We start from the raw sequence: 27,470 nt of genomic DNA, 5'->3' as shown, positions 1-27,470 counted from the left end.
CTAATCTTCCTCCAAAAAAAAAAAAAAGAAGAAAAAGAAGAATAGAAATAAAAACTAGGCAAAGGAAATGAACAGTACACACACACACACATACAAAGGAAATACGTGTGATTTTTAAGCATATTAGAAAGAAGCTTAAGCTTACTCATGATAAAAAGATTGCATTAAAAATACAATAAGATACCACTCTTTTCCTATAAAAATGGCAATATCAGAAAGTTTAATAATACATTGTTTTGACAAGGGTGTGAAGAAACAGACACTCTCATATTTTGTTGTTGAATTGTAAACCGGTATAAATTTTGGAAAGCAACTTATCAAAAAATTTTAAAACTAAACATGCCTTTTTTATTAGTGAGTAACAGAAAGCCCAACTCCAATAGGCTTAAACAATAAAGAGGGTTTATTGGTTCATACAACTGCAAATTCCAGGGGATGAGTGGGCTTTGCAATTGGTTTGATTCTGTGAATCAAAAATATCACCAAGGGGGACTGGCCCCGTGGCCGAGCGGTTGGGTTCGCGCGCTCCGCTGCAGGCGGCCCAGTGTTTCATTGGTTCGAATCCTGGGTGCGGACATGACACTGCTCATCAAACCACGCTGAGGCAGCGTCCCGCATGCTGCAACTAGAAGGACCCACAACGAAGAATATACAACTATGTACTGGGGGGCTTTGGGGAGAAAAAGGAAAAAATAAAATCTTTAAAAAAAAAAAATATCACCAAGGACCTAATTTCCTTCCAGTCTTCCAAAGTATGAGCTTCATCATAAATTTGACTCCATTCCTGGTAGCAAAAGGGCTGCAGCATTTGAAGGCTTCACATCAGCCACACCACGCTGTCCAAAAGAAGATACAAAGCTGGCTTCTGTTATCTCAGAAGAGCAAAGAACAAAAACAAAAAAACCACTTTTCCCCCAAATACTTCAATGAACATCCTCTAACATTTCATTAACTTGAATTGAGTCACTGGTCCATTCCTGAACAATCCCCTTGACAGGACAATGGTATGCATTGATTGGCTAAGGCCTGGGTTGCCTGAACCAATCACTGAAGCATAGGGGATGAGCTTACTCTGATTGGGTTACACGGTGGTACACCTCTGACCAGAAGCTAGGGGTGAGATCAGTTCCACTCCTTCAACCTTTATGACTGCTAAACAATGGGGAAGATACAGGATGGATGTTGGGCAGGGAAACATATCAACCACTATATATTTTGACCTAGCAACCATACTTTTAGGAATTTACCCTACAAATATACTGTCACATGTGCACAAATAAGTATGTTCAAGGAGATTATTTATAAAAACAGGATATTGGAAGCAACCAAAGTACCTGGGACTGGTTAAAATTATGATATAGCCATAAAAAAGAATAAAGCAGTTGTAAATGTATTGATATGACACAATCTCAAAGATATACTAAGTGAAAAAGTAGAGTGAATAGCCTGCTACCATGCATGAAAAAAAGGAAGAAGAGATGGATATATAGATATAGATACAGATTTTTTTTTTGCTTTTAGCTGAGGAAGATTTGCCCTGAGCTAACATCTATTGCCAATCTTCTTCTTTTTTTTTTGTATGTGAGCCACCACCACAGCATGGCCACTGTCAGACGAGTGGTGTAAGTCCACACCTGGGAACTGAACCTGGGCTGCCAAAGTGGAGTGCATAGAACTTAACCACTAGGCCACTGGGGCTAGCCCAATATAGATACATATTTAAGTGAAAAAAAGGAAAGTAAACTTCCATTTTCATCAATAAAGCAGACCAGATAGATAGAGATATCCAAACACATGTGCACACACATATAAAACCCATTTATACTTGCATAAGATACACGAGAAACTGACAATAGTGGTGGCTTCTGGAAAGGGAACCAGGAGAACTAGGGAATAGGAGTAGGGGTAATATATAACTCTCATTGTATATCCTTCTATATTGCTTGAATTTTTTTTTTACCATGTGTATGTATTTTCAATTAAAGACCAAAAATATTTATTAATTACAGGTTTCTATTTTTTATCTGTCAGGTTGTCAAAGATAAAAACATTTGTTAATAGTTGGCAAGGATGTTGGGAGATAGGCCCGCATATGTATTGTTGGTGGGTGTATAAATTAATGCACCCTCTTTGGAAGGCAATTTGGTAATAGCTATTAAAACTAATAATGCACATAATCTTTCACCTAGCACTTACACATCTAGGATTTTATCCTACTGATATACTTACACATATTGGCAAAGATGCGTGAATAAACATATGGCCTGCAGTAGTGTTTGTGGTAACAAAAGACCGAAAATCATTTAAATATCCATCAGTAGAGGATTAATTAACTAAATTATGATAGATCCACAAAATGGAAGTTAATTTTAAGAAGATAGAATTCTAAGCAGCAATGAAAAAGAACAAACTACTGATATACTCAACAACATAGATGAAGCTCACAGACAATGTTGAATGAAAGAAGTCAAAGGTGAAAGAGTACATACCGCTTATGATTCCATTTATATGAAATTCAAATACAGGCAAAACTGATCTACGACTACAGAAGTCAGAATGTGGTCAATCATGGGCGTGGGTAAGGACTGAGAAGGGGCACAAGGAGTCAGCGTTCTGTGGTGCTGGAAATGTTCTGTATTTTGACCTGGGGGGAGGTAAATAGATGTATACATACGTAAAAATGTATACTTAAGACTCGTGCATTTTACTATATGTAAGTTATATCTCAACAAATGAAAAACAGAAAGGGAATGAGGTAGATTATACAGTCATGCATCACTTAACGATGGGGATAAGCTATGGGAAATGCATCATTAGGCAATTTTGTCAATGTGAAAACATAGAGTGTACTTACACAAACTAGGCTATATGGCACTAATCTTACGGGAACACTGTCATATATGCAGTCCATCATTTAGCGAAACGTCATTATGCGGCACATGACTGCATAGTGATATGGAATGAATTTCAAGATATATTTTTAGGTGTGTGTGGAGACATGTATCTCCACCCATATGCACATACATCCATACTGCATTGGCAGTAAAGTAGAGGAAACAATTAAATAACTACAACTCTACTGGGTAAGTGCTGGGGCAGACTTTGCTCTGAAGTCATCTGATCCCTGGTGGCCTACAACCTAAGTTTTAAAGGCCGCAGGCTTACAGGTGATGTCTAATCAGAGTTCAGGTGAAGAATAAAGAAAACAGTGGAGCAGCAGCATTTGAAGAGAAATAGCTGAGAATTGATTAAAGATGCCAATCTTTAAGATTCAGGAATCCCAAACAGGAAAAAGAAAACAAAGAAAGAAAGAAATCCCTATTCAGACACATTGTAGTAAAACCTCAAACACGAAAGAAAAGATCTTAAAAGGAGAAAGACTTCGTATCTATTTATAGAATTATACTACACTACCTATGACATATTCTTGCCACCAAAAGAGGAAAAAATAGAACCTGAAGGTAAATCCAATCAAGCTGCTAGATCTAATCAATATTCAGGAAATAAAAGGAACAGGGAACCTACACCACAGGGATGCAATGATGAAAATCCATTCTACAGGAAGTGCTATAGGACAAACAATCCAATTTCTTCAACAAATGAATGCTATGCGAGTGAAAAAATGAGAGAGAAGGAAGGGGAACCTATAGATTAAGAGACTTAAGAAACATATCAACCAATTACAGAGTATAGTTCTTATTTGGATCCTGATTCAAACAAATTAAACATAAACACACATTTATGAGACAATCAGGAAAATTTGAACAGTGACCATACATCTGATGATATTGAAGAACTGTTAATTTTTTAGAAGTGGTGGTTTTCCTGTAATGTTTAAGAAAGGTCCTTATACTTTAGATACATACAAAACATACAACATACATATTTATGGATGAAATTAAATAATATGATGTCTGATATTTGCTCCAGAATAACCTTGGTGTTCAGGTGGGGGACCAGGGGTCAGGGGAATATAGATCAAACAAGATTGGCCAGGAGTGAACAATCACTGAAGCTGGGTAACAGGTATATGGGAGTTCAGTGTGCTATTCTCTTTACTTTTGAATGCTTGAAATTTTCCATAATGAAAGTAGGGGGGAGAAAAAGAGCCAAAAAGAAGACAGATTACCTACAAAGAAATGACTGACAGCTGATTTATCAAGAAAAAAATCAGGGTTTAGAATAGTGTTTATAGTATGCCACTACTTGTGTAAAAAATAACATATTCACATATATGCTTATATTTGCATTGATTTCTCTCTGGTAGTTCACATAAAAATTGTTAATAGGAATTGCCTCTTAGTAAGGGAACTGGGAAACTGGGGAATAGAGATGGGTAACTCTTCACATATCCTTTTGTATTATTTTAATTTTTTACCTTGTACTTGTAGTACTTTAAAAATATTCTCTCAGTGGACTAGGCACAGGAGAATTTTATAACTTGATGAAGAGCATAGAAAACAACTGTAATCATCATACTCAATAGTGAAATACTAGTAGCATTCACTTAAAGTCAGAACAAAATAAGAATATTCACTTGTTTTTACAACTATTACTCAACCTTGTTCTGCAGGTTCTAGTCAAAACATTAAGACAGAAGAAGATAAAAGTTATAAATGTTGTAAAGGAAGAGCCATAAAATGTCCCTGTTTATATATGATACATAGATGATCTAAGAGAATCAACTGAGATACTATTAGAATTAAATGGAGAAAGAGTTTGTTTTAAATCAATAACTTCTCTCTATAAAAACAATATCCAATTAGAAAATATAATGGGGAACAAAGATCCTATTCACAGTAGTGAAAAAAAATGATAGGAATAAATGTGACAAGAAATGTACAAAACATTTAAATGAATAAAACTACAAAATATTACTTAAGGCTCTAAGTGTGAAGATCTGACAAATGAATAGATGCACAATATTCCTGAATGAGAAGTTTCATAATTGAAAAAAATTTCAAATAACTACAAATTAACATAACAATCTCATTGGGATTTGGAGGGATAGGGTGGGAGTACTGGAGAAGTTGGTTCTGATGTTCATCTGGAAGAATATACAAAAAGAGCAAAGAAACTTTTTTTTTTTTAAGATTTTATTTTTTTCCTTTTTCTCCCCAAAGCCCCCCAGTACATAGTTGTATATTCTTCGTTGTGGGTCCTTCTAGTTGTGGCATGCGGGACGCCGCCTCAGCATGGCCTGATGAGCAGTGCCATGTCCGCGCCCAGGACACGAACCAACGAAACACTGGGCCACCTGCAGCAGAGCGCACGAACTCAACCACTCGGCCACAGGGCCAGCCCCCAAAGAAACTTTTAAAAGATAGAAATGAGGGACTACTTGCCTACCAGATATCAATTATATAAAGCTGTGATATGGTTCAAGAACAGACAGATCAATGGAATTAAATAGAAATGCAATCACGTGAGAATTTAGTATATGACAAATACAGCATTTCAAATCCCTTCTGAGACGCCACTTAAAGTATACTAAAACAATATATAAGATATGTACAAACCCATAAGGACAAAAAGTTCTTGGGGTTCTCTAGAGGCAGGAAAGCCATATGAGAAATGGTAGCTGAAACAGTAGCTGGGAAGAAATTTTGGTCTAGTACAAAGAAGGATACAGATGAGAAGGGACCATTTTACCAATAAAACTATGGAAAGGTGGGGCTGGCCCCGTGGCCGAGTGGTTGAGTTCGCACGCTCCGCTGCAGGCGGCCCAGTGTTTCATTGGTTCGAATCCTGGGCACGGACATGGCACTGCTCATCAAACCATGCTGAGGTGGCATGCCACATGCCACAACTAGAAGGACCCACAACAAAGAATATACAACTATGTACCGGGGGGCTTTGGGGAGAAAAAGGAAAAAAAAATCTTAAAAAAAAATCATTATAAAAACAAACAAAAACTACGGAAAGGCTCCAGGATTCAAGACACCAGGTACAGCAGAGGATGGGCATGACACATGGTGCTGAAAACAGTTTAACTGAAAGTCTGTACATGAATATTCCATAAAAAATGCTCACTCTTTCCTGTAATGAGAAGAAATGCAAAATAAAAATGAGATACCATTATTTGCACATCTGGTTGGTAAAAAATTTTTTTAATGGATAACATAAAGTATTGATCAGGGTATTGGGGAAACTGATACCTCATACGCTGCTGGGTTTCCAGGTAAATTGGAACAGCCTTTGTGGAGACAAATGGAGCAATATCAATTAACATTTTAGAATGTAAGGATGTGTCTGCCTTCTTTCCAGCAATCCCACTTCTGGGAATCTATCCTCAGGAAACATTACAACATATATTCAAAGATACAAGTACAATGATTTTCATTGCTGCATAATTTATAATAATAAAAAATTGGACACAACCTAAGCATTCATCAATAGGGGAATAGTTAAATAAATTATGGCATATCCATACAATAAACGACTATGCAACACAAAAAAGAATGTCAGAGATCTATACATATCTATACATATATATCTATATATTGACAAGGACATATTTGACATATCTTCAATGACTATAAACTGTTATGCTGGTGACTTCAGCAACATGGTGGAGAGAACTGTTCCCTTTATCTCTCCCCCTTTGAATTACAACTAAATGGACATTCATTGGCCAATGGAGGATACCCACACAGTATAACAAGATGCCTGACAGACCCACACAGCTATACATCTGAAGGTGGATGGACTGAGCACCTGGGAAGTAGCAGAGATAGGTGAGCACTCCTTTACCCTTCTCTGGCAGCCCTGTGCATATGCATGAACACATTTCTGGCCGGCAGGAGTGCCCATAGTACCGCTGATTCCAGAAAGTGGGAATGTGCCTTGGCATGACTGTAAAAAGAGGCAGTGGCAGCCCTAAGCCCATGTGTGCATGCTTTCCTGGCAGCAGGAGAGCCCACTGTGCTGCTACGGTCCCAACGAGCGGACCAGGCTTGGAACCCATAAAGCCCCACCCACCAAACACAGCAACTGGAGTGACCATAGGAAGAGGCAGGGGGTTGGCACCATGGGCTAGTGGTTAACTTTGGTGCACTCTGCTTCAGCGGCTGGTTTTGGTTCCCGGGTGTGGACCAACACCACTCATCGGCGGCCATGCTGTGGCAGCGGCCCACATACACAACAGAGGAAGACTGGCACAGATGTTAGCTCAGGGTGAATCTTCCTCAGTAAAAAAAAAGAAGAAGACATGACGGCAGATCTATGCACATACACGAATGCTTTCTTGGCCAGCAGGAATGCCCACAGTACCACTGCGGCCCCACAAGTGAGAATACGCATTGGCACAACTGTAAGAAGAGGCAGCAGCAGCCCTGAGCCCATGTGCAAACACTTTCCTGGCTGGAGAGAGAGCTCACCATGCTGCTGCAGTCCCAACAAGTAGTCCCAGCTTGGACCCTGGGAAGAAGCCCTGCCCACCAAGCACAGAGGCCAGCATGACCAAAGGGGCAGGGCAGATATACATGCACATGTGAATGCTTTCCCAGTGGGCAAGAGTGCTCATAGTACCACTGCAGCCTCACAAGTGGGAATGCACCTTGGAGCAACTGTAAGACGAGGCGGTGGTAGCCCTGAGCCCATGTGCACAAAACAGAATAATTTGTCACAACAATAACTTAGAAAAGGAAGAGGAAAGGGATGGACCCAGCTTAGGCTAACGGAGATAAAAGGCTATCAGAAAATGGACTATCTCATCTACAAGATCTTTTATACAAACCTCACAGTAACCACCAAACAAAAAATCAGAACAGAGACACAAATCATAAACAAAGAGAAAACCATCATAGAGAACCACCAAAGTGAATAGGCAGTCAGAAATACACAGGCCGAGAAAAAAGGGAAATGCAGAACAACCAGAAAACAAGTGATAAAATGGGAATATTAAGACCTCATATATCAATAATCACTCTAAATGTAAATGAATTGAATTCTCCAAACAAAAGACACACAGTGGCTGGATTAAAAAACAAGACCCAGGGGCCCGCCCGGTGGCACAGTGGTTAAGTGCGTACATTCCGCTTCAGCGGCCCAGGGTTCACTAGTTCAGATCTCGGGTGTGGACATGGCACTGCTTGGCACGCCATGCTGTGGTAGGCGTCCCACATATAAAGTAGAGGAAGATGGGCATGGATGTTAGCTCAGAGCTAATCTTCCTCAAAAAAAAAACAAGACCCAACGATATGCTGCCTCCAGGAAACATATCTCAGCTCTAAAGACAAACACAGGCTCAGAGTGAAGGGATGAAAGACAATACTCCAAGCTAATGGCAAACAAAAGAAAGCAGGTGTTGCCATACTTATATCAGACAAAGCAGACTTCAAGATAAAAAAGGCAATGAGAGACAAAGAGGGGCAGTATATAATGATAAAAGGGACATTCCACCAAGAAGAAATAACACTTATAAATATATATGCACCCAACACAGCAGCATCAAAGTATATAAAGCGACTATTAACAGATCTAAAAGGAGATATTAATAACTCAATAATAGTGGGGGACCTTAATACCCCACTTTCATTAATGGATAGATCATCCAGAAAGAAAGTCAACAAGGAAACAGTGGAATTAAACAAAAAACTAGACCAGATGGACTTAATAGATATATATGGAACATTCCATCCCAAAAGAGCTGAATACACATTCTTCTCAAGTGGACATGGAATATGCTCAAAGATAGACCATATTTTGGGAGACAAGGCAAGCCTCAATAAATTTAAGAAAATTGAAATCATATCAAGCATCTTTTCTGACCACAATGCTATGAAACTAGAAATCAACTATAAGAAAATAGCTGGGAAAGTGATAAATATGTGGAGACTAAACAACATGCTACCAAAAACCATTGAACCAATGAAGAAATTAAAGGAGAAATCAAAAAATTTCTGTAGACAAGTGAAAATGAAAATACACCATATCAACTAATACGGGAGGTAGCAAAGGCAGTTCTAAGAGGGGAATTCATTGCAATACAGGCCTACCTCAACAAACAAGAAAAATCCCAAACAAGTAATCTTAAACTACACCTAAGAAAACTAGAAAAAGAAGAACAAACAGAGCCTAAAGTCAGCAGAAGGAGGGGAATAATAAAAATTAGAGCAGAAATAAATTAAATAGAGACAAAAAAAACAGTAGAAAGGATCAATGAAACTAAGAGCTGATTCTTTAGAAAGATAAACAAAATTGACAAATCCTTACCCAGACTCACTAAGAACAAAAGATAGAAGGCTCAAATAAATAAAATTAGAAATGAAAGAGGAGGGCCGGCCCCGTGGCTGAGTGGTTAAGTTCGCATGTTCTGCTGCAGCGGCCCAGGGTTTCGCTGGTTTGGATCCTGGGCGCGGACATGGTACTGCTCGTCAGGCCACGTCGAGGCGGCGTCCCACATGCCACAACTAGAAGGACCTGCAACTGAGATATACAACTATGTACCAGGGGGGATTTGGGGAGATAAAGCAGGAAAAAAAAAAAAAGATTGGGCACAGTTGTTAGCTCAGGTGCCAATCTTTAAAAAAAAAAAAGAAATGAAAGAGGAGAAATTACAACAAATACCACAGAAATCCAAAGGTTTATAAGAGAATACTATGAAAAACTGTATGCCAACAAATTGGACAATCTGGAAGAAATGGATAAATTCACACAACCTCCCAAAACTGAATCAAAAATAAATAGAGAATCTGAATAGATCAATCACCAGTAAAGAGATTGAAACAGTAATCAAAATCCTCCCCCAAAATAAAAATCCAGGACCAGATGGCTTCTTTAGAGAATTCTACCAAACATTCAAAGAAGATTTAATACCTATCCTTCTCAAACTATTTAAAAAAATTAAAGAAGATGGAATATTTCCTAACACATTCTAAGAGGCAAGCATCACCCTGATCCCAAAGCCAGACAAGGACAACACAAAGAAGGAAAATTACAGGCCAATATCACTGATGAACATAGATGCAAAAATCCTCAACAAAATATTGGCAAACCGAATATAGCAATACATTAAAAGGATCATACACTGTGATCAAGTGGGATTCATACCAGGGACGCAGGGATGGTTCAACAGCTGCAAATCAATGAATGTGATACACCACATTAACAAAATGAGGGATAAAAACCACAGGATTGGGGGCCCAGCCCCATTGCCGAGTGGTTAAGTTCACGTGCTCTGCTTTAGCAGCCTGGGGTTTGCCAGTTCAGATCCTGGGCGTGGACCTATGCACTGCTCATCAAGGCATGCTGTGGAGGCATCCCACATAAAAGAACTAGAATGACCTACAACTAGGATATACACCTACGTAGTGGGGCTATGGGGAGGGAAAAAAAAGAGGAAGATTGGCAAAAGATGTTAGCTCAGGGCCAATCTTCCTCAAAACAAAACAAAACAAAACAAAACAAAACCACAGGATCATCACAATAGACGCAGAGAAAGCATTTGACAAGATCCAACATCCATTTACAATAAAAACTCTGAATAAAATGGGTATAAAAGGAAAGTACCTCAACATAATAAAGGCCATATATGACAAACCCACAGCCAACATCACACTCAATAGGGAAAAACAGAAAGCCATCCCTCCGAGAACAAGAACATTGTCACCTCTCTTATTCAACATAGTACTGGACGTTTTGACTAGAGCAACTAGGTAAGAAAAAGAAACAAAAGGTATCCGAATTGGCAATGAAGAAGTGAAACTCTCACTGTTGGCAGACAAAATGATTTTATATATAGAAAACTCTAAAGAGTCCATCGGAAAACTATCAGAAATAGTCAACAACTACAGCAAAGTTGCAGGGCACAAAATCAACTTACAAAACTCATTTGCATTTGTATACTTTAATAACAAACTAACAGAAAGAGAACGCAAGAATACAATCTCATTTACAATAACAAAAAGAATAAAATATCTAGGAATATATTTAAACAAGGAGGTGAAAGACCTATACACTGAAAGCTATAAGACGTGATTGAAAGAAATCGATGATGATATAAAAAAATGCAAAGATATTCCATGCCCACGGATTGGAAGAATAGACATGGTTAAAATGTCCATACTACCTAAAGCGATCTACAGATTCAACGCAATCCCAATCAGAATACCAATCACATTCTTCACGTAAATAGGACAAAGAATCCTAAAATTCATATGGGGCAAAAAAAAGACTCCAAATAGCTAAAGCATTTCTGAGAAAAAAGAACGAAGCTGGAGGCATCACAATCTCTGACTTCAAAATATACTACAAAGCTATAATAATCGAACTGGTACAAAAACAGACAAACAGATCAATGAAACAGAATTGAAAGCCCAGAAATAAAACCACACACATCTACGGACACATCTTCCACAAAGGAGCCAAGAAGATAAAATAGAGAAACGAAAGTCTCTTCAATAAATGGTGCTGGGAAAACTGGACAGCCACATGCAAAAGAATAAAGTAAACCATTATCTTACACCATACACAAAAATTAACTCAAAATGGATTAAAGACTTGAAGGTAAGACCTGAAACCATAAAACTCCTAGAAAAAAAATAGGCAGTACACTATGACATTGATCTTAGTAGCATCTTTTCAAATAGCATGTCTATTTAGGCAAGGGAAACAATAGGAAAAATAAATAAATGGGACTACACCAGAGTAAAGAGCTTCTGCAAGGCAAAGGAAACCATGATCAAAACAAAAAGACAATACACCAACTGGGAGAAAATATTTGCAAATCATATATCCAACAAGCAGTTAATCTCCAAAATATATAAAGAACTCACACAAATCAACAACAAAAAAAAACCAACCCAATCAAAAAATGGGCAGAGGATATGAACAGACATTTTTCCAAAGAAGATATACAGATGGCCAACAGGCACACGAAAAGATGTTCAACATCACTAATTATTAGGGAAATGCAAGTCCAAACTACATTGATGGATTGTAATTAGTCTTTGAGCGGTGAACATGTTGTAATCTACAGAGAAATTGAAATATATAATGATGTACATCTGAAATTTATATAACGTTATAAACCACCGTTACTTCAATAAAAAAGAATTTAAAAAACTACACTGAGATAGCCCTTACACCTGTCAGAATGGCTATAACTACCAAGACAAAAAATAACAAATGTTGGAGAGGATGTGGAGAAAAGGGAACCCTCATATACTGCTGGTGGGAGTGCAAACTGGTGCAGCCACTAGGAAAAACAGTATGGAGATTCTCAAAAAATTAAAAATAGACATACCATATGACTCAGCTATCCCACTACTGGGTATTTACCCAAAGAGCTTGAAATCAACAATTCAAAGAGACTTATGCACCCCCGTTGCAGCATTATTCACAATAGCCAAGATGTGGAAGCAACCCAAGTGCCCATCAACTGATGAATGGATAAAGAAGATGTGGCATAGGGGCCAGCCCAGTGGTGCAGCAGTTAAATGTGCACGTTCTGCTTCACCGGCCTGGGGTTCGCCGGTTCAGATCCCAGGTGCAGACATGGCACCGCTTGGCAAGCCATGCTGTGGCAGGCGTCCCACATATAAAGTAGAGGAAGATGGGCACAGATTTTAGCTCAGCGCCAGCCTTCCTCAGCAAAAAAGGGAGGGTTGGCGGCAGATGTTAGCTCAGGGCTAATCTTCCTCAAAAAAAAAAAAAAAGATGTGGTATATACTTACAATGGAATACTAGTCAGACATAAAAAAAAAGACAAAATCACCCATTTGCAACAACGTGGATGGATCTTAAGGGTATGATGTTAAGTGAAATAAGCCAGGCAGAGAAAGACAAACACTGCATGATTTCACTCATATGTGGAAGATTAACACACGGATAGAGAGAACATATTAGTGGTTACCAGAGGGGAAGGCGTCTGGGGGGTGGGTAAAAGGGGTAAAGGGGCACATATGTATGGTGATGGATAACAATTAGATTACTGGTGGTGAGCACGATGCAGTCTATACAGAAATTGATAAATAATAATGTACGCCTGAAATTACACAAGGTTATAAACTATTATGATCTCAATAAAATAATTGAAACAAAAAGTGCTATGCTTAATGATTAAGCAAGTTACAGAAAAAGTATTACAGAATGATTCCTCATAACCCAACAAGAAAAAACAAGCTTGTCCATATATATGTATGTAGGTATCTACTCAGACTTTTACTATGTCTCTACATGTTGTATGCAAATATATATTTGCGAATGCATAGAAAATGTCTGGAAGAATACACACCAAACTGCTAACAGTGACCTCCTTTGAAGAATGAATTTAAGGATTCAAATATTTTATTTTCCATTTTATTCACTTCTACAAGTTTTTTGTTTTTTTAAAGATGAAGGGAACTCGTACCAGGAAGTTGAATATTTAAGTGTCACATTAAAGCAGATGATACTCAAATCTATCTTCAGTGCTGACTTTTCTCACGAACTCCAATCCTGCCTTTACAATTAACTGCCTGCTAGCATTTCCTCTAGTATGTTTAGCCATCATTTCAAACCCGTATCTAAAATAAAATTCATCATCAGAATATTAAAATAGTATTAGTTCTAGTTCCTGGTTTTCCTATTTCTGTTAAAAGCACTAGCCTTCTACCTGTTACTTAAGCTTGAAGCCTTGGAGTAGTCCATCTTATATCCTTCCCTCATTCTATCAGAAAAAAATCATCGTCTTGGGGCCGGCCTGGTGGTGCAGCAGTTAAAGTGCGCACGTTCGGCTTCGGCGGCCCGGGGTTCGCCGGTTCAGATCCCGGATGTGGACATGGCACCGCTCATCAAGCCATGCTGTGGTAGGCGTCCCACATATAAAATAGAGGAAGATGGGCACGGATGTTAGCTCAGGGCCAGGCTTCCTCAGCAAAAAGAGGAGGATTGGGAGCAGATGTTAGCTCAGGGCTAATCTTCCTCAAAAAAAAAAAAGAAAGAAAGAAAAAAAAAAAGAAAACATCATCAAGTCCAAGGTTTTGTCCTTTTTTTAGAATAATATCTTACATGTCTCTTTTCTGTCTATTTTTTGCTACCCTAATTCAGGCCCTTTACTCAACAAATATTTATTGAGCACAATATTATGTATGAGCCAGGCAGTTTTAGGTGCTGGGAATAGTGCAGACAGACTTATATTCTAGTGAAAGAGAGAAATAATACACAAGTAAAAACATAATTATGCAGTAATATTGTTAACATATTTATAATACTTATCCTATACCAGGCACTGTGCTAGGCTTTTTAGACATGTTAATTCATTTAATACTCCTAATGACCCTATGATATAGGCACCGTATTAATCCCATTTTATGGTTGAGGAAACCGAGGCACATAGCTCCTAAGTAGTTTAAGGGCATATAGCTAGTAAGTGGAGGAGTCAAGATTTAAAGCTGGCAGCCTCATGTTATAGTCTGTCCTCTTAACTGTAATCCTATATTGCTCCTCATGTAAGGAAACCTCAGTTGACGACAAGGGCTATGGGGAAAATCAAATAGGATGTGATAGTAACTTGGATGGCAGGTGCTAACTTAGAGAGGATGGTCAAGAAAGGCCTCTCTGAGAGGTGATTTTTTCTGTGGAAGAACTTGAGCAGTTTGACCTGTAAAGCTTCTCACTCTGGATTTTGCTAATTGCACAGGCACTGTGCAGTTCCTCTGTACTTCCTGCAAAGTGGCAGCTGGATCCAAAGACTAGATCAAACCCAAGTTCCATCCCTTTGGTATGACTTAGGATGGACATGCTGTCTGACGTCTTTCTTTTTATAATCTTAGAAACTGTTGATGCTTACTCTCTATATCTATTTATTTAAGATTGCAAAACGGTGATATTCTAATTTTATTATTTCTTTTTATTCGTTGGAATAGTTTTGTAAAAGGACGTGTCCCCTCATCTACTATTCTGTTACCCAGTTCATCTAGGAAAGGCAGGATAAATGCTTGATTCTCTCCCTTTGTTCATGAATTTTCAAGATAATGAATTGGTTCCCTATCTTGAAAGGTGCTATTTGAGCTCAGATGTGAATGACAAGAAGGAGCCAGCTATTGAAAGACCAGCAGGAAGACTCTTCCAGGCAGGGGGATCAGACAGCACAGAGGCACTGGGGAAAGAGTGAGCTGTGTTAAGTTCAAGGAACACAGAAGACCAGCATGGCCACAGTACTTTCACTCCTACCTGTGGATCTATTTTGTTATAGACTGAATGTTTGTGTCCCCCTAAAATTCATATGTTGAAATCCTATCCCCCAATGTGATTACATTAGGAGGTGGGACCTTTGGGAGGTAATTAGGATTAGATGAGGTCATAAATGGGATTAGTGCCCTTATAAAAGTTACGAGAGATCTTGCTTCTTCTCTCTGCTCTCCAACTGGTAGAGGGCCATCACCAGAACCTGACCATGCTGGCACCCTGATCTCGCACTTCCAGCCTCCAAAACTTTGAGAAATAAATTTCTGTTGTTTATAAACCACCTAGTCTATGGTACTTTGTTATAGCATCCTGAACTAAGACATATCTCTTAAATCTACTACTCTCTTCTCCATTCTCACTACCACACCCACTTAAGTCTGGGGTCTCATCTTTCTCCCCTGGACCACTGCACTTATCTTCAATTGGTTTCACGGCCTCCAGCATCTCTTCCACCCTACTCAATTACCTCCTCACTCACCAAAAGCTTTCAATACAGGGTATAATTCTTTCTGGTGAGAATGCATCTATACTTTTATAAAAGATGTCATTGGAAAAATAAGATTCATTTAATGCAGGGAGGTGTTTGCTGAAAAGTACCGCTGGACACCAAAGAGCACAGGCTTTATAGTCAGACCTGGATTTGAGTCCCAGCTCTGACACTTGATAGCTGTGTGACCTAGGGAAAATTATGTAACCTCCTGGAAGCTCAGTTCCCTCATCTACTAAAAAAATGATAATAATAACGCCTTTAATACTGTTGTAAGAATTAAATGAGAATATAAATTCGCATTTGAGATATATGTATATATAATATAGAAAGAGGGAGAAAAGAGAAAATATTTATTTATTTATTACAGTGCTTAGATCATAGTAAAGACTCAATGAAGAGTAGTTTCTTTAATTTTTTTTATTACTCCTCCCACCATGCCTCTTGCAGAAGCTCCAGTTTCAGTGATGAATTCCACTTGCTTAAAGCCTCAGTCATTGCTAAGAGCTGTCCTAGAGCCATCTGAGAACATCCAAAACCTAAGGACCCAACTGGGATCTTAGAAGAGGAGCTTGATATCATGCCCCGCTAGCCTCGCAGAGTCCCTTTGACAAGCCCATCTGGGAACCAGTGAGGCCCTCGGTTGATCAATGATATCTCACATTGATAGGATGCTTTTCCAAACAACTTTTATGTCTCTGATCACCTCATCTCTAACCTTAGTGGGACCCCTAGCTACTGTACCTCTCACTTCATCCAGATCAGTGATTATCTCCCAGTTACAGCAGATGTAGTGTTACTGTCTCTGGGACCCCTGCCTCCACGTCCTCTTTGTCCTTTTCTGCTCCCAAAGTCCCAGAACACGCTAGAGGGAGAACCCAGCAGACCAATATAAATTCATGCTGTCCAAATTCTACTTGGCCCTTGCAGCCGCTCAGCAACCCTTTGACTTGTCTCATACATTCCCTGGCACTGTCCCCACAGAGACTGTTCCAGACCTTCCTCTTTCTCCTCAAACTACAAATTCCAATCTCCCTGCTTCTACTTCCACAGATTTCATATTAGACACTTTGATCAGATTAACTGTCTCTCCTGCAACAAATCAGTAATATCTTTCTCCCTTCCATCCCTGTCCTCTAGCCATCCAGTTCCCTTCCTGGGAAAGCAATCAATGTTCCTGATCTCTTATTTATCCTTTCAGAGATATTTTATGACTCTACAAGCAAAAATATGGAAAAGAGGGAACTTGCACTGGTCATTAAAGATAAATAGGATTTGGATAGGATAGGTGGAGAGAAAGGAGATAATATTCCAAGCAGAGGAAACATGTGGGGCAAGGGCACAGAGGTGGGAATGAATAAGATATATTTAGAAAACAGAGTATAGCAAGTACAGTAATCCCCTGAGAAATAATCCAAGCTGCTGCCTCAAGTGTTCCTTCTCCTTTTCCAGTTCTGACTTCAGCCTGATCATTGCTTCCCTGCCTGTCCTGCTCTACATACCAGGAGAGTGGAAATCTGACACTACACGGCCCCTCACCCATCCTATCTTGCCTGGACCTCCATTACTATTTATTGAGCTTTGACCCTAACCATCTGTTTCTGTCCTGCTAAAGAGGTCCTAGCTCCTTCCTGAGTCACTCTCCAAGCCAGACAGACACCTTCCACTTCTTTGGTCACGTGGACAAATTCTCCACACCACTGAAAATAGGACAATGAACATAGAAGACGCATTGTACAGACATTATTGATTTTACCAATATACACAACAAACAGAGGTCAAGGAAACATATTAAACTATACAACAGAGATGCAATCAGCAAAACCCAGACTGTGTGAAACTCTACTGAAAAACAATCTGATTTCTTCAAGAAAAAATCGTAAGGAAGAAAAGAGACGAAAGGGAATCTTTAGTTTAAAAGTGACATATAACACATATGCACCAACCACTATGTATGGACTTTATTTGGATACTGATTCAAAGAAAAAAGCTATAAAAAACTCTTTTGAAATTTAGGAAACTTGGAAATTTAAATACTGACTTGGTATTTGATGATATTAAGGGAATGTTGCTTGTTCGTGTATGCTAATGGTATTACAATAATGATTTTTTTTAAATGATCCTTACCTTTTAAAGATACATACAGAAATATTTAGGTATGGAATAATCTCATATTTGGGATTTGCTCAAAAATAATATGGGAGGAAGGAAACAGATGAAACAAGAGTGCCCAAGTGTTGATACTAGTTGAAGCTGAGTTTTGGGAAATGAGGATTCATTATATACTATTCTACTTTTGTACATGTTTTAAATTCTCCATAAAAAAGTTTTAAAACAATGTTATTGAATTATCAAGCATCTGATGGAAGTGTGTGTATTAGTCTGAAGGAGTGGAACAGGAGGAGCTGGAATTTGAGAAGAGGAAGGTCTGGAACAGTCTCTGTGGGGACAGTGCCAGGGAATGTATGAGACAAATAAAAGGGTTGCTGAGCAGCTGCAAGGGCCAAGTAGAATTTGGACAGCATGAATTTATATTGGTCTGCTGGGTTCTCCCTCTAGCGTGTTCTGGGACTTTGGGAGCAGAAAAGGACAAAGAGGACGTGGAGGCAGGGGTCCCAGAGACAGTAACACTACATCTGCTGTAACTGGGAGATAATCACTGATCTGGATGAAGTGTGAGGTACAGTAGCTAGGGGTCCCACTAAGGTTAGAGATGAGGTGATCAGAGACACAAAAGTTGTTTGGAAAAGCATCCTATCAATGTGAGATATCATTGATCAACCGAGGGCCTCACTGGTTCCCAGATGGGCTTGTCAAAGGGACTCTGCGAGGCTAGCGGGGCATGATATCAAGCTCCTCTTCTAAGATCCCAGTTGGGTCCTTAGGTTTTGGATGTTCTCAGATGGCTCTAGGACAGCTCTTAGCAATGACTGAGGCTTTAAGCAGTAGCTGTGTGACCTCAAGCAAGCTATTTCCTTTTCTGAGCCTTGGTTTCCTCATCTATAAAAATTTGGGATAATAATACCTACTTCACAGAACAGGTGTGAGGATTAAGTAAAATAATGTGGGTAGAAGTGCCTAGCATAGCGGCGTTCTATGCATGATGCTTAACTCCCTCAGCAGGTGAATATAATCTCCCTTAATCCTGACGCTGATGCAATGGTATGGTAAATATGTTATCACTTTATAGACTAGCAAAACCTGACTGTAAAGAAAATCCTATTTTCTTACTGAAACATTATAAAATTGGATATTGGAGTGTACCCCTCCTCTCCAAGGAGAAAAACACCCCAACTTTCCTAATAGGCTGAGGAAAAAAGCTTTTGGTGAAGAGAAAGAGGAGCAGTACTAACAATATCAAACAGTTATACAGTACTTACTATATGCCAGACACTATTCTAAATATGTGTTAGCTATTATTACTATAACACACAATCTGGGCCACAAAGGAAAGATATGGCCTAGAGATAAAAATGTGTGAGTCATCTGCATGTGGTTGGTATTTGAAGTCATGGGCATAATTGAGAGCATCTAGATGAGAGTTATATACAAGAAGAGAGCAAGCCTAGGACTGAGTCCTGAAGCACTGCATCATTGAATGGCCAGGCAGAAAAGGAGGAGGCTGCAAATGAGAGTGAAAGGAATGGCCAGAGAAGTAGGAGAACCACCAAGAGAAGCAGTCATAGAAGCCAATGTATGAAACGTTATTACAAGGAAGAAACCATCATGAGTATCAAATTTTGCTTGAGAAATCAAGTTAGATGAGGACTAAAAGTATCCATTGGATTTAGTAACTTGGTGGCCAGTGGTAACCCTATCACAACAGCTTGAGGAGGCTGAAAGTCAGATTGAAGTGTATTGTGAAGGGACTAGGAAGAAGGAAATGAAAAAAGAGTAGTTATTTCAAGAAGTTAGGTTATAAAGGAGAGAAGGGAATTAATACCTGGAGATGGATGTGAAGGCAAGGGAAATTGTTTTTTTAAGACTGGAGAGACTTGAGCATGTTTAAATGTCAATGAAAACATTCAATGAGAGGGAAAGGTTGAATAACAGGAGAAAGAAAGGATAACTAATAGTGTAAGGTTTCTGGGAAGCTGTGAGGGGCTAGGATACAAAGCTCAGTGGGAAGAAAGGAGAAGTGTAAAAGGAGGTAGGGAGAGGATTTGGGCTAATGTGAACAAATGTGTTGATCTGACGGTGAGAAGTGAGGGATTCAATGAGATAATGCATGCAAAGCACTTAGCGTAGTGCCTGGCAGCTTAGCTTGTTATCAGAAGTTGTAGCTATGGTTATTGTTGTTGTTGTTATTGTTAATGCTATACACTTTCTTGAAACTTGCTTACATTTTAGGCTGTGGGCTATGTAAAATGAGCTAGTACACTATTAATGCTGTAAATTTGAAATTTTATATATCAAGTTTATATACAACAAGGGTTACTTGAACTTTTTGATTCCTCACCTCCATCCTCTCCAGGAATTCTGGGTAGTTGCTGGTCCCCTGATTTTGATAAGATAGAAAAAAGTTGTACATTTAAGATTAGTGCACTTTATGCACTTTTCTATATGCATTTTATACCTCCAAATTTATAAAATGTCCACCAAAGTCCCTATTGATATCAACTCACCCGTGGAAAAACGACATTAAAGGTAAACTGCTGGGGCTGGCCCGGCGGCGCAGCAGTTAAGTTTGCACGTTCCGCTTCTCAGCGGCCCGGCGTTTGCTGGTTCGGATCCCGGGTGTGGACATGGCACCGCTTGGCAAAAGCCATTCTGTGGTAGGCGTCCCACGTATAAAGCAGAGGAAGATGGGCATGGATGTTAGCTCAGGGCCAGTCTTCCTCAGCAAAAAGAGGAGGATTGGCAGTAGTTAGCTCAGGGTTAATCTTCCTCAAAAAAAAAGAGTAAACTGCTGCTAGGGTTAGAAAGGATCTGAAAGGTTCATCAAGGGGGAAACTATTTGTACTTCGAATCCATGGAATGAGAGCAGAGCACTGAGCCAGAACTATTGAACATCCTGGAGGTCCAGGAAGATCCTCTACTTCTGATCAAACTTCTCTGGGAGATAGAGGTCATGCCCCTGGACACATTCCCTAATATCCCCTAATCTTGCCTCAGTCTCCAAGTCCTCAGCTGTGCTATGCTGTGATCCCTCGCCTTTGCTGCCCATGTCCATTCTCCCGCCCCCATCTTACCCCTAGCTCCCAATGAGACTTTATGTTCCTTGAATCTGAATTGAGAGGAAAGGGTGCTAATAAAAGAACTGGAGATCATCTGAGGCTTGGTGAGCTTCGTGGAGTTTGACTCTCCCAGATTCTTGGCCACCCTGTTGAGGGAGTAAATCTGACTCAAGGGAGACTCAAAAAAGAGATATCACTCCTCTAAATAAGAATCTACATTTAAAAAGAAAAGGCCTATAATGCCTATTTAGCTTTCTTTTAAATCACGTTCAAAACCCTTGATCTAGAATTTTAGGCTCCTCCCAATCTAGCCACACGCCACTTAACTAACTTTTTAGTTAAACATACCCTCTGATATGTTAGCGGTGGTTTACAAACAGCAAAGGGACTAAACTTGGAGAGAGTCTGAAGAGGAACATTTACTTTTTACTCTCTATACTTGAGTCTTTTATAGTGACAATGTATTACTTTTGGAATTTAAAATAAAACACAAAAAGTAAAATAAAACACCTCCCTGCCCCAGCCTGCTTCTCCCTATTCTTTCAGACCCATACAAATTTCTCATTCCTCAAATTTCCATTCAAAGTGCACTTCTTAACCCTCAGATTTATGGTCAATTAATTTTCAACTAGGGTGCCAAGATAATTCAATGGGGACAGAGTAGTCTTTTCAACAAATAGTGCTGGGGCAACTGGATGTCCATATGCAAAACATAAAGTTGGGCCTCCACCTCATACCACGTACAAAAATTAACTCAAGATGGATCAAAGACCTATAGGGAAGAGCTAAAAGCATGAAACACTTAATAGAAAACAGAGGAACAAATCTTCGTGACTTTGGATTAAGCCATGGTTTCTCGGATATGACATCAAAAGCACAAGCAACCAAAGGAAAAATAGATAAATTAGACTTCATAAAAATTCAAAACTTTTATGTATGAAAGGACACCATCAAGGAAGCGGAAAGATATATAACACACAGAATGGGAGAAAACATTTGTAAATCATATATCTGACAAGAGATTTGTCTCCAGAATATATTAAAAAAAACTCTCACAACTCAATAAAAAGACAAATAACCCAATTAACAAATGGGCAAAGGATTTGAATAGACATTTCTCCAAATAAGATACACAAATGGCCAATAAGCAACTGTAAGCATACCCAGCATCATAAGCCATCAGGCAAAGGCAAATTAAAACCACAATGAGATTCCACTTCACACCCACTAGGATGGCTATAATACAAAGGACAAATATCAAGAGGTCTCAAGGATGTGGAGAAACTGGAGCCCTTTTACACTGCTGATGGAAATGTAAAATGAGGCAGCCTCTTCAGAAAACAGTCTGGCAGTTCCTCATAAGGTTAAAGTTACCATTTGACTCAGAAATTACACTCTGTATATATCCAAGAGAAATGAAAACATATCTCTATATAAAAACTTGCACATGAATGTTCAAAGGAGCATTATTCATAACAGCCAAAAAGTGGAAACAACCCAAATGTACCTCAACTGATGAAGAGAGAAACAAAATGTGATATATCCACACGGTGGAATGTTATTCGGCCATAAAAAGGAATGAAGTGCTGATACATGTTACAACATGGATAAACCTTGAAAACATTATGCTAAGTGAAAGAAGTCTGTCACAAGAGACCTCATATTGTATGATTCCATTCATATGAAATATCCAGAATAGGTAAATCCATAGGCAGCAGCAAGTAGATTAGTGGTTGCCTAGGGCTATGAGTTTAGGGGAAAATTGGGAGTGACTGCTAAAGGATACAGAGATTCTTTTTGGAGTGATGAAAATATTCTAAAATTGATTGTGGTAGCACAACTCTGAGTATACTAAAAGAAAAACACTGAATTTTACACTTTAAGCGGGTAAATTGTATAGTCTGTGAATTGCATCTCAATACAGCTGTAAAAAAAGTACTTCTTCCATAGAATCTTCCCTTTCTACTACAGTCCACAATAATCTCTCAATTCTCTCAACTCCTACAGCACTTAAAAACTGTACTGCACAATTCAGCACTCAGTTAAACTACCTGATAATGTTTATCATTTCATGTAGATTAGCCTTGACTTTGTCAGCCAGACTGTAATGTTCCCGAGAGGAATGAGTAAGTCTTCTGTTTCTCATGTATCGCTAGACCACCTAATACATAACTGGGCACAGAATAAGTACTCAGTAAATACCTGGTGGTTGTGAAGAATAGATTGAATGTGCATGTGCTTGTTTTCACACGTGTGTTGAATACACACAAAAGTTGGGGGGAAATGAAGACAATTTAGATAGTGATGTGAGAGAACGACACTATGTGAAACTGCAGAATACAAGATTTATTTAAGGGAAAAAACAGCATAGTTTGGACACTTTTGTTCTCCCCTCCTTCAGCCTCCTGCTGCTCAATGACACCACATGGCCAACCAAATCCTGGTCTCTGAGATCCTAAGGGAGTCATTGAGGTCCTGTCTAGATACTTGACTGTCTGGTGTCACTATTCCCCCATCGCTTCCTCCTCTTCCTCCTCCTCTGTCCAGCTCAGATCATCATCTGAATCCTCAGATTCTTCCTCATCCATCTCTAACCCAACCCCTGCCTTAGCCTTCTCAGCTAGTGCATCGGGGTGCTCCAGCTGGGCCCAGGATCCTGGGTCAGCCTTGACCAGGGAGATTTCAACCCGAGATGGCATCAAGGAGACAGAGCTCTGCTCCACGTTTATGACCTGAGGAGGAGGGAAAGATAGAGGAACACAGAAGAAAGAGAAAATGAGGAAATCAAAGGGATTGGGGTCAGGGTGGGGCGGTGATGAATGATAGGGAGAAAAAGCAAAAAATGTAAGGTGGGGAAAAAAAGATAGGGGAGGAATAAGACAATATAGTAAGGGGAAGAGAGGGAGAGAAAGAGGAAAGAAAGGAGAGGGGAGAGGAGAGGGAGAAAATGAGGGAGGGAGAGATAGAGAATATCAAAGCAAATGAAGAGAAAACCTTCACTTTCCCAGTACAACTCCTTCCCTCAAGACATTCCAGTCTGGCCCTTCTTTTCACCCAATCTGCCTCCCCCTCTTGTGCCCCCTTATCTTCACTTACCCCCCAGAGCTTCATCTGTGCTTGGAACACACGGTTACCATCAAAGACAATGTGGACATGAAGCTGAGAGAAAAGAATTACAGGGGTAGTAACAATCCCAGAAGGTCAGAACAAGTCATTACGACAGAGAACCAGGACAGAGATCCCTACATCCACAGGTCAGCTGGATAACCCTAACCTAATAGCTCTACCTTCCTCTCAGGGGACTATGGAGCCTACATGCTAACTGCATACAGCAACTCTGCCTGTAAGATTGTACTATCACCCAATTCACTAGTCTCCCATCCAGCATCAGACATTCCTCACCTCAGTTTGACTGGCCTTCACCCAGTTGAACGCAGGAAGTGGAATCTGGCCATATACAGTCACCACTACTAAGGAATCTGTCTGGTGCCAATCATGACGGCAAGACGCTGGCAGCTAAAAAGAAGATGTGAAATGTGGGTGGTAAGAATGAACTCAACCTCAAGGGAGTTCTCATGGTGTGTGTTAAGAGACGGAGTCTCACTCAGGAAGATTCTCCAATGCTGCCCTCACTTTCACCAGACTTCTTCGACTCCATTACTACTGGTGGGAGTGTTGGAGCTGTCAGTCATGGAACTACATCAGACTACCTCATATTGCAAAGCCTCTGGGCTGGTGAGGGATAAGGAGCAGAATCTTATTTGGTCCAAACAAAAGGAAGAAAATAGAGAGCTTGGCCATGAGGTACAGGGAGGAGGAATTATTTCTGGAATTGGGTACTAATCAAGAATTCACCAAAGTTGGGGCTTACCTGCTTCCCCCAGTCATGTCTACCAACTCTGCATCCTGGCTGTGCCAGAAATGCCCCAAAATCCAGGGTCTGGATGCCACAACAGCTCCAAGACTTCATTCTGAGGTAGGAAGAGAATTCAACTGAATCTCCCTTCCCCTCTCCACAAGCCCCCCCTCCACAACCCCCCACTCCCATCTGATGATCAACATTGGGAGAAACCTGTCTCACAGACCACCCAGTCCCCTCCCTCACCCCTCATGGAATCGAGGTGCTCCTGGGTGGTAGGTACATGGAGTAGCATCACTCTCGGGTCCTTGGTAAACCTAAGATGGATAAACAAGAATTAGAAAAAGAATCAGGTCATTCTAAAGTGTACCTCACGCAGTCTCATATCTATACTGTTATCCCTCAGTTGTAGCATCTCTCAGCCACGTGCTTGGGCCTCCCCCCCCGACCCCCCCAAACTCTCACTCACAGCATCACATCCTGGGTTCTGGCAGCTGGAACCAGTCCGGATCAGACTACTGTCAAGTCCTGGGCAAGGGAAACCGAGTCAGGAACCTATCCATTCCCTTCACCCAATTGCCATATTCACTAAATTCCAGTCTGCAAAGCCTGTCCTACTAAGGACCCACTTACCTGCTCCAGGTTTCTGGTCTAATTCCTTCTGTTCCAATGCCATTTCCAGGGCTTGGGATATATTTAGTGGAAGCAGCTTTGGTAGCAACTCTGACCTAGGGGTATGGGTGCGGTGATTTAGTTCTGACCCATTAACCATTATTGACAGCTCCAACACTCCCACCAGTAGTAATGAAGTCGAAGTCCGGTGAAAGTAGGGGCAGGGTTTGAGAAGTTGGGTAGTAGTCCCATTGCCAATTTTCTTCTCTCTGGACATCCCAAATCCCTGAACCCTGGCGAAATCCCCAGGTCTTCTCTTGCCCATCTACTGAGTTGCTCTAAATCTAACCACGTTTCTCTGCAGAACTGTATCATTTCCTCTTACTCTTTATCTAATGAATTGTGGACCTAATATGACTTTCTTCTGTTGCTCATGCTGTCTCCACAAAATTAAGTTATTCTTCTCTGCAGCCTCCTGGCTGCCAATATTCTACATCCTTTTCTTGATGTAAAACTTATTTTAAAGCCCTTTCCAAAAAGAAAAAAAATCATTTTCAACATGTGTTATAACTAAGTATGTATTCATGAGGGGCTATCTACTCTGTTGACTCAAAATACCTATCCTCTCACCCCATACCACCTTAGAGCAAAGGACATTATTTCCGGACACAAATTCCGCCTAAGGCACAAAATATACACCAAGCCCTGACACCTGGCCCTCCTCACATCTCTAGTCCCTAGCTCCCAAACCCCAGTGGCCCATTATTCACTCCTAGGAAACTCCATGAATATAGGAAAAACCCGGGGGGCCTCCTCTTTACTTGGGCCTCTCGCGGCGCAAAGTCTCTGCTGACTTTGGAATCATATTCAGAGGTTTTTGCTCCTGAAGTGAATTGCTTGTGGCAGGGCCCTCAGGTTGAGGGGCCTCAGGGAGCTTCTCAGCACAGTGTGGTCCCACAGTACAGCCCTAGTACAGATAAGGAGAGGATTAGCAATAGAATCCTTCTATTAGGGGCAGAATCCAAGGAAGTAAAGACTTTACCTTGATGTTTAAGAACTCAGAGAAATCTACAGTTCGCTTCCGGCAGCAGGACCAACCCTGATGAGAAGAGACCCAGCTCAGCTTAGACTCCTGGGTATATTTCCTTTGGGAAATGCCCTTGCTCTCCCCGCCTCGCCTACTCCTCACCTTAAGTGCATCATGGAAGATTGGAACCCCAGGGTGATGGCAACAGGAATCTGTGGATACCGGTAGAAGGATCAAGGAAGGAAAGGTAATCACACCAACTATCACCTATTTCTTCCCCAGGTTTATATACTTACAGTTTTTCCATATATTAAAAAAAAATCAGTAAACACTGATCACCTAGATCAATGAAAGTAGGGCAGGTATACTAATTTTTTCTCTGCTCCTTTCACAGACTGCCCACAGCTGATCACGCCCCCCCCCCAACACCCACAGAGCCCCCTGGCAAGGTGAGGATTACTTACTCACCAGGAAGGTTGGTACTGGGGTCAAAGTGCTGCCCACAGCCTTTGTTATGGCAGAGTAGAGACATGGATCTGTTGGTAGAATTACTCAAAAGGGTATTTCAAGGAGTCTGGCTGCCGAGTGGGGAACACCTCTTAGTCTGGAGGCTTTTAGCTGCCTGGAAGGGCCAGCTGTTTCTATCTTTAGTTCAGGAGGCGTATACCTCCTAACATGGGCAAGGGAACTTCAACTGGTCTTCCCAGCCAATAGGAAAGAGCTTGGGAGCATTTCAGCTCTGAGGCTCAAGAAAAAAGGATCCGGCAGAGTAGGGCTGGGAACTTGGGTGAGGTCAGCTAACCACTGCTGAGACAGTTTTAGATTTACCATGCCAATTCCAAGCCTCTGACATACCAGCAGCTGCTCAGAAACCAATACCGATTTTGAGACCCCTCCCAGCTCAGTGAGGGTACTCCAGTTCCTCCAGCCCATTTTCTTCCTCTTTCAAAGCAGCAGCTTTCCTCCCATCCTCATTACTTCTGTGTACTGCCAAAAGTACAGATCTTTGTCAACCACAGTATGCATTCAACCTCCCCGTGTTTGCCTAGATGGATGATTAATACTTGAAGCAAAAGGTCATAAACGATCATCCTTATAGAGCCCAGTGCTCATATCCTGAGACAGAACTCCCTCCCT

At 40.4% G+C, this 27,470-nt stretch overlaps 1 protein-coding gene across 10 annotated transcripts; it reads right to left on the bottom strand.

Moving 5' to 3' along the window:
• Positions 1-381: 381 nt before the first annotated feature.
• On the bottom strand, positions 382-26,995 carry ITGB1BP2 (integrin subunit beta 1 binding protein 2). 10 transcript variants are annotated; one of them, XR_011499552.1, is made up of 14 exons: positions 26,802-26,995; positions 26,496-26,545; positions 26,349-26,405; positions 26,128-26,273; positions 25,328-25,422; positions 25,164-25,222; positions 24,941-25,011; positions 24,707-24,806; positions 24,238-24,351; positions 23,932-23,994; positions 20,284-20,428; positions 20,118-20,156; positions 2,490-2,644; positions 382-836 (listed from the first exon to the last, which is right to left on the bottom strand). XR_011499552.1 is itself a non-coding variant. In XM_070501744.1 (12 exons), the coding sequence occupies exons 1-12, from the start codon at positions 26,863-26,865 to the stop codon at positions 765-767; spliced, it is 930 nt and encodes a 309-aa protein (XP_070357845.1). In that variant the 5' UTR covers positions 26,866-26,995; the 3' UTR covers positions 633-764. The 10 variants fall into 10 exon arrangements, 7 of the variants coding, with proteins under 7 accessions (XP_014693181.1, XP_070357845.1, XP_044620246.1 ...); XR_011499553.1 differs by lacking the exon at positions 20,284-20,428 and having other exon boundaries at positions 388-836; positions 26,802-26,994; XR_001397490.3 differs by lacking the exons at positions 20,118-20,156; positions 20,284-20,428 and having other exon boundaries at positions 383-836; positions 26,802-26,993.
• Between the last annotated feature and the right edge of the window lie 475 nt (positions 26,996-27,470).

This window comes from Equus asinus, chromosome X, assembly GCF_041296235.1.
Source record: "Equus asinus isolate D_3611 breed Donkey chromosome X, EquAss-T2T_v2, whole genome shotgun sequence".
Taxonomy (NCBI): Eukaryota; Metazoa; Chordata; class Mammalia; order Perissodactyla; family Equidae; genus Equus; species Equus asinus.
This window is presented reverse-complemented; position numbering and strand designations above follow the sequence as displayed.

Excerpts from the sequence above, each read along its gene's own strand:
- ITGB1BP2 (XM_014837694.3), bottom strand. The coding sequence starts at position 26,865 with ATGTCTCTACTCTGCCATAACAAAGGCTGTGGGCAGCACTTTGACCCC. Across the intron at positions 26,546-26,801 it reads CCCCAGTACCAACCTTCCTG|ATTCCTGTTGCCATCACCCT; the intron begins GTGAGTAAGTAA and ends CGGTATCCACAG. Across the intron at positions 23,568-23,931 it reads CACAGATGAAGCTCTGGGGG|GTCATAAACGTGGAGCAGAG; the intron begins GTAAGTGAAGAT and ends CCTCCTCCTCAG.